General features: G+C 42.6%; 1 protein-coding gene across 1 annotated transcript; it reads right to left on the reverse strand.

Moving 5' to 3' along the window:
• Positions 1-210: 210 nt before the first annotated feature.
• slc39a7 (solute carrier family 39 member 7) lies at positions 211-6,372 on the reverse strand. Its single transcript, XM_034600911.1, has 8 exons — positions 6,217-6,372; positions 4,621-5,063; positions 3,547-3,715; positions 3,275-3,361; positions 3,011-3,133; positions 2,650-2,760; positions 1,331-1,527; positions 211-1,243 (listed from the first exon to the last, which is right to left on the reverse strand). Exons 2-8 carry the CDS (start codon positions 5,053-5,055, stop codon positions 989-991), a joined length of 1,377 nt encoding a protein of 458 aa, XP_034456802.1. The 5' UTR covers positions 5,056-5,063; positions 6,217-6,372; the 3' UTR covers positions 211-988.
• Between the last annotated feature and the right edge of the window lie 5,456 nt (positions 6,373-11,828).

Below are 11,828 nucleotides of genomic sequence, written 5' to 3' on the forward strand. Positions count from 1 at the left end.
CACATTAACGTGTAGAAGCACTAACAAAGTGGAATTTGCATGATATGTCCCCTTTAATGCATCACTCACTAACCCTTCACTGGAATTGTTCAGGCATGTGGGTGAGTCGGGTGATAAGAGGACGAATCACTTTCAGGAAACGGTTTCATCTCAATCACACGACATATTCTCAGGTTTTGGAAAACAATCTGACAAAGTAATAATCATCACAAGATTTTAAAGCTTTATTGGGAGTTTGTGTCAGTCAGAAGAAAATAGAATTAGGAATGTTTAAAGTTAAAACAAAATTAAAATCTGAATGATTTAAGAGTCAATATGTTGACATTTTGAGCACATCTGTAGAAGCCACATTTATTTGTATTTTGTGGAATGTAAAAATATCAACATTCATAATTAAACATGTATAACTGAGCTTTCTCTTGTTTCATCGAACCAACTCTGAAATGTGGATTGAAGGAGCAGCCACTTGTTAAATGACAGATATATTTCCACAGTTTTGGCTGTGAAATGAATTGACGTTAAGCCACTTTTGGAGGGAATTAAAGCTGCAGTCACACTGTCGATGATCCATGTAGCCAAAGTGTCGAGTGACTTTTGGGGCCGATGGACAGACGGAGTCCACCTCCTGTCCTGATGAAGGCCCCCAGCGAGCAACACAAACGTTTCCACCAGTTTTCTTTCTTCCCAGCGCTCAGTCTCCACAGCTGATCTGTTTTCACGACACAAATTATTTTCCTCTCAAAAAGAAACAGTAAAAAAAAAACAGGATGTGACCGTGAACTGCTAAAAAACAAACTAACACAGGACAACAAAATTCACCCATATGCCATCAACGGGTGGCGTTTGGTCCTAAATCGAACAAGAAAAAACACCCTGACAAAAATAATCCACCTGAATCCTACTTAAAAGCGCCTTTTTCAACCTTTTTGACCTTTTCCTGGTCCGTCCCTTCCTGTCTCACTCTGCGAGAAGTCGTCTCTGCTGCGTCTCACTCGTACTCTGCGATCAGCACCATCATGCCAACTCCGAACAGCAGCGCCAGGATCTCCAACAGGGACTGGCCGAAACTGGAGCGGCCCGCCAGCAGCTCCGGGAGCACCGTCACCGTGGCGATGTAAACAAACCCTCCGGCCGTGAATGGCAGGATCCAGGCAGTCGCCGCGGCGCCCACACCTTCGGCCAATAGGGAGCAAGCTGTGCCAGCCAAGGCTCCCAAGGCTGTCAACAGCTGTAGACACATGGCCTGATGGGAAAGAGGGAGAGGACGATGATGGCAACACATTCAACATATTTGAATTCGTAAGGAGGCCATGACACAGTTTAATAATACCTTTTTTTTGGTGCAGCCAGACTGGATGAGGATGGCAAAGTCCCCGATCTCATGTGGGACCTCGTGCAGCAGGATGGTGAGAGTGGTGACAGCGCCCACTGCTGGACCCACCAGGAATGAGGCTCCGATTGCCAGGCCGTCAGTAAAATTGTGTGTGAAGTCCGCTGCCAGGTTCAGGTAAGCCGACACTTTGATGTCTGCATGATGGAGAGAAAAGAGAATAAGTTAGTTTAAAGAGAAGAGTGAGAATAAACACTGTTTGCCGTCAGTCTTTAACAAAGAGGTTTTTTTAAAGTGGGTTAAGGAGTGAGTCGGCAGTTTATGATCTACGATGCCAATAAGGAGAAGCCAAAACAACGCGTCGACAGGAAAATTATAAGATTCTGTCCCCACAGGCACCGAGGGACATGATCCACCAGATGTGGACTTTAAATCAATAATTTACAATCGGAACATCAGTGTGGAAATGTTTCCACCAGGTTATGAAATAATAATGGTGGTTATAAGAGTTATAAGAAAAGAGGGCCTTTTTATAAAAAAAAAAACACTTGTTGAGGGTTTGATTTATGACGTGAAAAAACTGCTTCATTTTCTTAGAGATATTAAAGGGGATTTTTCTTGTTTGACGTTTGGACTCTACACAGACGGGGACATGGTTTTGATTTGCAACAATGTATCATCAATTCACCTAGCACACACATTAAAGTACACAAACTCTTGTATAACCGTCCACACACGTGTGGCTTTGTTTCAAACAAACACAAAACTGTATTGCTTAGATGCTACAGTCGTTAAATGACACGTAGAGTTCTCTCTGGGTCCTTTGACACCAAATCATCCACATCATGGCAGCGTCAGACCAAGTGTCGAGACATTTTAAACAGTGGAGTTGTTTTGTATAAACGTGGATGCAACAGCTGTTACACAAATTGAACTGAATAGTTTTTATGTTTATAATGGATGGTTTGGCAGGTGGGTAAGTCATGTAATCGGTATGTGCCTGAACACCTTGTAATACCGGTAACGCAGACTACTGCGGTAACTCTAATTGATAAGGTCTTTGACATTTTTACAGCTTCAGACATTGTGATCCGAGACCGTCCCTCCCTCTGTTCCAGCCATAACTACTTTTACGAGATACCCCTGAGCGAGTTGTAAATTATAATCATCGTTTCACGGCAGTACAAACTGGTCCAGTCAGGTTATTGGCTGATTAAAGAGCTGATTTGAGCTTTTTAGTTGATGACTCACCACGCTGCAGTTCAGTAAGGAACCAGCAGGAAGCAGCGTTTAATTATAAAAATGAATGTATTGTTCACCTGTGCTCATTAGCTCCTCCTTCGTCGCCACCTTCTTGTCTTTGCTTCCTTTCTCTTTCTTCTTCTTGTCCTTGTCTTCCTCTCCATCACTGTCCTTTTCCTTGGCAGCAGCTGAAAGTGTTTCACAGAATAAAGGTCAGCTCCAGGCCCCAGATCAGATTTAACAATACAGGTGCTAATACATTATGTCTGAGCCCCTGGAAAACATGATGATACATCATATGACAAAAATATTTCCAACACACCAATGGTTTCTTGGTTGTTCTATTGGACACACTTTATTCTGTTATTTTTAAACTGAAGTCTATCCTTAATGTTTAAATAAAAAATATTATCTGCCGGTGAATTTACTACATCGTACCATGCGAGTGGCTGTGGGAATGCCCTCCCTTCAGCAGACGCACAAATTTCTCTACAACCAGGAAGGCGATGATCCCACCGAGGACCCACAAACCCACCGACATCATGTGGTCGTGCGCAGCTCCTGTGCAGATAGAGGATGAGGAACACTGGTTGGAACTGGGATACACGAGTATGATTCTTCCACTGCGTACAGCATAGAACTAAACGTTGTACGTCACAATAGAAAAGATGATTAAAGGTATTGTCTTTGGGGAAAGCGCACCGTGGGAGTGACCATGGTCATGTGACTCTTCACTTGCATGCGAGTGTCCGTGATCTTCGTCTCCTTCTTCGTGATGAGAGTGAGGCTCTGTGAGAGAAACAATGTAAATTCAATTAAGCTGCACCAAATTTCACACATTCATTAATACCAGTCCTGTAAATTTCCCTGATTTTTTTTTTTTTTTAATTCTCAGAACTATACGCTGACAATTTGTTTTGTCTCAGGTTAGCCCACTAAGAGGGAAACCAGACTTTACTGGATGGACTTCCTACCCAGAGCGTGAGGTATGAGGTGAAGGAAGGCGTCGCCCAGTAGTCCACCGGAGGCAAAGCTGAGCAGCACCTTGAGCAGGTTCTGGTGCTGGTCGCTGTTGGACTGGACTGGGATCAGGAACAGGATGAAGAAAGGAGCCGCGCTGATCAGCAGGGTAGCTCCGATAGCCTGCAGACAACGACAGAGGAACGTTTACTTTTCATCCGTGTTTCATGGGAGGTGTCATAAGGCTTCAAGATGGATGACAATGCAACCCGAGTGTAAAACTGGAGCTGGAGAAGAAAGAATGGGAATAAGTGTTGATTTGTTTGCAGACAGGGTGTGAACACGTCGTCAAACAGGACACAGCAGACCAACATGTGGATACAGACTGCGGCTCCAGCTGTGTTTGATCATCTTGTACTTTTGTGAGTCACAGTCAAGAGAAAAAACATTGATAGGGAAGGAACCATTTATGCAAGGCCAGCAAAAAAAAATAAAAAAATCACGATACTGCTAAAAGCTGCTGGTGAGTTCCTGGATGTACATAAAAAATTGACTGTGTGTAAACACTGCAGCGATGAAAGCTAAAGGTGAAGCCTCTTTCTGCTCGTACTGCTCTTGTATCTGTCGGCCAGTATGATATGATAAGATATTAGACCCCTAAATGTGCCAGATTCCTTTAAACCAGATCCATGAATGAATCCCTGAGAAAACAATGAAAACGTTCTTTCTCGCAATGTTAGAGAAAGTGAAAAAATTCCTGAATCTGCCCCGATCCGGCTCTGCAACAAAATTGTGCCGGACTACTTCTTGGCCACCTACGGTGAGTGCCAAAGATATTGATTTGGTATTGACTCTCAAATAATTAACCAAGAATTTCCCATTGCAATTTCTTTCTTTAAAAGATTGATTGGTTGTCTGACTGAATTCATGGTTAGTGGTTCACACCTACATCTACATTTATTGCGGCACGTCAACGTATCCTGATTTAAAATGTGTCGCTGGAACGCGAGCAAACAGATGTTCATACTTTCTAACCTACAGATTTAAAGTTCGTAACCCATCAGTCTGATTTTAGCCAATGAGCACACCTGCGTCCAGAGCTCCATCGTGTCCCTCTTCTCTCCGTCGGCCTCCCTCTTCACTCTCTCCTCCTTGTGCACAAGAACAACATCTTCATGATGAGCATGTCCGTGGTCGTGTCCGTGTCCGTGGTCGTGTCCATGGTCGTGTCCGTGGGCGTGTCCATGGTCGTGTCCGTGGTCATGTCCGTGATCGTGTCCATGGTCGTGTCCGTGGTCGTCCTCAGGCACGTTAGCCTCTGCGCTCCACTTGCTTGCTCCGTGGAACATCTTCACCTGATCGCCGTGAGAGTGTCCATGGTGATCATCTTCTCCGTGGGTGTGGCCGTGGTGATGGTGGCCATGATCGTGGTCGCCATGGGAATGACTGTGAGCGAATGTTGAACGGGAGGCTAACAGTAGTAATGCTGATGTGGCCAGTGCCAGCAGACGTACACAGCCCATATTATCCCCTGGAGAGAAAGAAAAGATGACAGAATTAATAGAAACTCACAGGCTGGATGATGATTAAACTCAGAGACCATGTTTACACCAAACTCACTTCATGGAGACGCCAGATAACAGAAGATTTGTTAATGTTCTGTCTTTCTACATCGTAAACATTATCTTGGTCATGTAAACAAACCTCTAGCTTCATCTTCCTGGTGGAATTGAACATTGTCTCTGGCTAAATTAATCTCTCTTTCTATAAATGTAAATATGGACACGTCTGTCAACAGAAGACTAGTGCACCATCTATCTCATGTCGCAGTAAAAAGCTAGTGGGTCTGAAACTGTGTCAGATATAAAAGCAACAGGAGGCAAAGAGTTTAAGCCAGTGAAACAGATGTGAAGGCTCAAGTTAAGAGAAGAGACACAGATCAAATCAAATTATTGATATGAATAATAATTATGTATGCAATAACTTCCTTTGATTTGTCCTTTCTTTTGGTGCATGTAATGCATCTTGTAAGCCCAACCAGGGGATGGGCCAAATGCATCGTCATCATTGCAGTTTTGAAATGATGTGTGTGACATTGAACTGTGGGAAAAACAGGAGTGTGATTTTGGGGTTAGAGGTTTGACTCTTTCAGACCTCTTCCAGAACTGACCAGTGGAGTCACTGGGGGGGTTTCCCAGTCAAACACAACAACATTGCACGGTGACTCTGCAGCCCAGTTAGCATCTCGGTGTGTTGAGTTAGACTTGTGCTATGCTAACCATGAATTAGCTGCTTTGCCCTGATTAACAGCTGAAACCCGGTCCGCAGGACGGGACACCGTGCACGAAGCCTGGCGAGGGGAGCTCACAGTACTTTATAACCGAGTGGGCTAACTTTACCCATTAGCCTGCTAGCTCGGATGTAGCCTCGCCTGGTGGTGGTGTTGTGTTTGCTGGTGTGAAAGTGATGCGGATAATCTGCCCGCTTTGGGTCAAGTGTCCGCGGTAATCTCACAGTCAACAGTAGGAGCCGGGAATCGAACACCGGCCGCTGCTTCCACAGGTGGCGCCTGCAGCTCGCTAGCAGGCTAACTAGCTAGAGTAGCCGCCTGCTAGCGCGTCGCCGCAGCGGGAAGAAGGTGATACGGTGGGAAACGCGATAAGAGATGAATGGTTGCGCCTCACCGGAGTGTGTCTGGTGCCGGTGCCGGTCGGGCCGCTCGGTACCTCTCCGTCTGTCCGGCTGTGAGACCCGTGAGGAGCAGAAACCCGCGGAGCACCAGGAGGCTAATGGAGGCTGCGCAGAGGACGTGGCGTTTACTCAACTCCGGGAAGTCTCGCGAGAGTTCGCTTCATCTTCAACCCTTCTGATAAACAGACGTCTGTTTTCCGAACGGGTTCCAAACTGGTTCCTCCCGTTCACATGAAAGTGTGTTTGGTTTTTAATGACTTTCATAGCGTCATGTCAACACACTTTATACTTTCCATGATGCAAAACATGATTCACAATGAAGGACAATGAGAACTCAAGTATTTTAACAATCACTGACTGTGAGCACACACACTCATATACACACACTAATACGCACTCACTTATAAACACACACATACACACACAGACAGACACGCCCACACTTGTACACACACACACACACACACACAAATACACTCTCACCCACTTATATACACACACACACACACCCACACTAATACACTCTCACCCACTTATACACACACACACACACACACACACACTAATACACTCTCACCCACTAATACACTCTCACCCACTTATACACACCCACACTTACACACTCTCACCCACTTATACACACACACACACTAATACACTCTCACCCACTTATACACACACACCTGCCTATGAGCGATAGAAGACTGACTGTATGAGTGTAACTGCCACTGTCACCTGAAACAAATCTGTAATCAGAAGCATTCACACTAACTTTTATTTTGAAAGTATATATCACTGATAGAAATATCCCAGAGAATATTTCTGTATAGTTTTATTAGACCAGTGTCAAAGCTGCAGCATCACCAGGACAGTTATTCTTCTTATATAATGTTAAGGCCGATATGATCTATCAATCAAACGTTTCACTGTGACATCAGAGCTCATCAGGTCGGAGCCTTGGACCCTAACACCACCAGAACATTTTCTACACTTAAATAAACTGTTTCACTACAAAATAGATTTAACAACTGACTCAACACCAACCAGATTTTTTACCAGTGGAGGACGTGATGCTAATCTCAGAGGAGCCTTATGAACACGATGCTGGACATTAAAACTTCCTGAATGACTTTTTCGTGGATTGATAAAGATTTTTATATTTTTCACCAACAATATCATTTTTTTTCTGGTCTCTACTGGAAAAGAACAGATGACAAGTCTTTAAATACCAGAAGAATGAAAAGTAAACTCATGGATTCTGTTCCTAATGAAAGTGTTGACAAAATGGTTTGAATCTTGTCCAAAAGATCTTCTTTCTTTGAAGTTTCCTGTTTGTACACATGCTTTATTTTCCTTTCCATGGTAATTAGAATATATGACATAGAGGAGAGCCACAGTCACTCTGACCTGTTGATTATTGAATGAGTTTATCTTAAGTGCAGTGAGAAGATGTTTGAAGACGGAGCTGCAGCTTCATCCTGGCTGCAACACACTCAGCTGGAAAAACAATGAAACACCCCAATGACCACCAGGGACCACCGACACCAACATCAGCATAATATCATGTTCATAAGTGTCACAAGTGACGACTCGTATCCCGACAACTTCAGAGTTCAGTCCTGATACTTGACATTCTTGACTCTGCTGTGGATCAAAAATAGAAACAGGTTGAGCAGGATATTTTCCAGGGAGATGTAAAAAAAAGAAGATGAAATCAAAAGACAGAGAAGAACAATAATTAAAATCATCTTTCTGCAGTTCTTAGAGTACAAGGGGCAAGTTACTGAGGTAATGACACAGACCTTTATATTCACTGTTAATCAGTGTTTTCAATGATTTAAGAGCTTTATAAATAACGATCATTATTATGAGGTGAAATATTGCATCATGTCTAATGTGTGACTCTCACTTATTATTCTGACACCTCACAGTAATTCAAACTCGGATTGTAATATGAATGTAAAGCTGAGACCAATTATGCATTTTAGTGTTGATTATATATTATATATTATCCACAGATAACTAATATTGATTAAAGGTGTGTATTAAAAGTGTAAATGTGGGATTAATAATCATTTACAGGAAGTTAGATATTTTTAGTTTGAACCTTTTCAGGGAGGATTTCAACCACTTATTTAATCACCTGCTTTTGAATCATCACCAGGAAAACAAATCACATTTACTCAAGTACTCGTTAACACATCGAGTGTTTTCATTTTGTGCTGTTTTGTGCTCTGACTCCACAACATTTCTTTCAGTCAATGAAACGTTTCCTCGTTCATTCTCTCTCCTCAGCCTGAACATGTGTTCTATGTAACTTTGGTAAGTGGGTACGATCTCCTGTGGAACTGACTGAAGACAAAAACTATCTGCGTCTACTTTGACTTTTATGTTTTGTCCATATCCCATCTATTAACATGGAGGAGGCAGAGTTTATGATGTATACTGCAGCCAGCCACCAGGGGTTGATCAAGATCATTTGGTTTCACTTTAGGAGAGTGGTCACGCCATCCATCTTTATTTACGGTCTATGGTACAACCGGTTACATTGTATTAGACGTGTTTACATGTGTTTACATGTGTGTTTACATGTGTGTTTACATGTGTGTTTACATGTGTGTTTTAATGTGTTACCACTAGAGAGCAACATAACCCAGAAATGCATCGTGTGTGACAGAAAGTTTTCAAAGGTTTTCTTCACACAGCCTGTTTCTCTGCCAGTTTCAGTATATGTGTACTATATATTCTAATGTGATGCATTTTATATGTGTTAGTTATTTACTTTTATTTACTTTATGTTTTTTTACCGATAAAAAGTTTCCCTGAGCATAAGTCATCCATCCCTTTCTAGCGAGTCATTTTACATATAAAAAAAACGGACAACTTCCCTCTTCCCTCTTTTGAATGCATTGTAAGTTTATTTCTGGTCTGTGTTTCTCTGTTTCTTTTTCACAGCTTTAAGTTAATTAATGAAAAGAAGGAGAAGCTGTTCCTCTTTAGAAAAGAGACAGAGGTTCCTGCAGCATCTAGACTGGAGTTTGTGTAACCTCTGTCTGCCTGAAGGTCCGGCTGAGTCTGGAACAGAGGAGAAGAAAACCTTTCCATGCTCAGCTGTAGATGAGGTTAAATACTGTCGATACTGATTGTTTCAATTATATACTGTTGTTATTAAATAGATAATAGGAAACTGAATAGAATCAAATTGAGGCAGGACAGGATGTGAACATAACACGATCAAACACTTTGGCCGTGTTCAAGGACGTTTTTTCACGAGTCTTGAATTTGTCATATGACCGTCAGTACTTAACATCTTAATACTTATTATCAGTCATGACTATAAAGTGGCAGCATTTGGTTTTAGGGGATTTTTTGAGCCAAAATCGAACCTGTTCCATCACCTCAGTAGCTCCAAAGTAAAGTTCTCTCCAAACATGAACAAACAATAAATACATATATATTTTAAACATCATACTTTAAGAGAGACAGATGTCAGACACACTCCCAGACAGACAGACAGATATTTGAATCAATCAATATCCCTGTCATTGAGTAAAGTCTACTTCAAGTTCACACGTTCTCTGGGGCGTCTGCAGCCGGCTGCTCATTTTGTCCAGGGGAACTCCGCTGACCCCTGAGCCACTGCCGGGGATTGTCCTGATGCAAATCAGGAGGGGGAACCAATTCATCGTCGCACAATTCGATTAGACATCTGCATATTGAGCATCTGCACCACAAGAAAATCTGCCAATACCTACCCTCCCTCCCCCTGCTCCCCCACATTCTCTGGCCCCCCACGGGGGTAGCGCCCCACGACCCCAGGGGCGGCCTCCATCCCTGCTGCCCTCCTGCCTCCCCCCTGTCTCCCCCCTATCCCCTCCTGACCCTGTCAGGCCCAACGACAATACCTGACCCCGCCCCAGAGACGGAGCGATTGGAGTTCAAGGTAAATGTCCCTTTCTCTGCGTCCGTCTGCAGGCTGCCCTGCCGGGCCCCTGTCCGTCCCCTGTCCGATAATCACATGCACCGCTCTTTTTTTCTAATACTTTCTCACACTCACACACACTGTTGTAGAAGACATGACTTTGGCCTGAAAACGAAGGCGTCCCTTCTTCTGCAGTGTTTCCATTGTGATCACTTCTGACCACTGGCTCTTATTCAGACGTCTCTGCCACTCACACGATTTCCCTCCTTTTTTATCGCTCTTATTGATTCATCAGGCTCTCATTCAGCGTTGGGAAGAGAGAGCCATGTCAAGAAGTTTAAAGCAACATGTGTTGAGCTTTACCACACACAATGCAAAGCTCCCAGCTCCATCCAGACCTTCACTGCTCCCTTATATTTTGGAAATTCACCTTGTGTATGTGTGACATTGATGATTTGAGAAATGTTCTGTCTTGTAAAATATAAAATACTGGCCATTTTCTTCAAATATCGATCATTTGAAGGCACCTCTCATACCTTGGGATACATTTATAATATAGGCCAACATATGACAGAACCCTCATAATGAACAATATCCCAACAACAGCTTTATTTATCTGCTTTTTTAAATGTCTCTTTAATGCATGGAATTTCCCAGAAATTCAGCAGAGAATCCATTAATTGATTTTTCATACAGAAAACTTCAGCCCCCGGGTGTGAATGAGAGTGACTGTATATGATGTGACACTGTGAACCAGCGGCTGCTCCACCAACATAAATAATAGCTTGAAAATGTGCAGTGTAATTTTTCAGCATCAGATCAGGATCAAAGCAGCAAAATCCTGAGAGAATTAAAGTGCTGGTGAAGGAACGAAGCCACGATGGAACTGAGTTGGGAAATAAATGTGATTTTTATACCTTAAACAGAATCTTATACAAAGAAGTGTTACTGTCATTTCCCCTGTCATCATTTATAGACATTGGGTGGACAAAATAATAGGAACACATGCTCCACAGTTAGTCAAGTTGAGTCAAAGTTTATTTTATAGCACGTTTCAAACAACCACAGATTTAAAATACGAAAATAAAAGAACATTTTTAATATTCAAAAATTGGCTATGATGTGATATGTTACATACTATTTGTTTCATTAATATGAATTAATTGTTAGAGCAGATTTAGTTACTTAAGTAGAAACTCCTGAAGGACGAGAGCCTTTTACACCAAGTTTGATTTGCTTTAAATTGTAAATAACCTAATGTAAGTGTCTCTGCCTGAATTAAAGAGCATCAAATACATCATGAAAGAACAAGAGCCTGTTTGGTTTTAGCCACAAACATTATCCAGATATCCTGTTCACATGGGGATTGCCAGCATTTGCGTACAATCGTAAGTGATACTACTTCTGCTGCAGCTCGTCTCAAAGATTCACACTATTTTAGAATCTTAGTTCTGCTCTGTGAGGTGTTCACACAACCAGAGACCATGTTGATTGATATTCAACTACGTTCTCATCTGCTTCTGTGTTTGACAGCAACAAATGAACCAGAAACAGGATCATGAAATCTGATGGCGTCAACACGTCCAGAGCTAAATCCTCTTTGCACGTGTGTCCGATGTGTGCGGCCGGTCACTTTGAACCTCGTTTCTCTGATTCTTGGCAGGAAGTGAATGTCGGCAGCTC

This window comes from Hippoglossus hippoglossus, chromosome 11 (assembly GCF_009819705.1).
Source record: "Hippoglossus hippoglossus isolate fHipHip1 chromosome 11, fHipHip1.pri, whole genome shotgun sequence".
Lineage (NCBI taxonomy): Eukaryota > Metazoa > Chordata > Actinopteri > Pleuronectiformes > Pleuronectidae > Hippoglossus > Hippoglossus hippoglossus.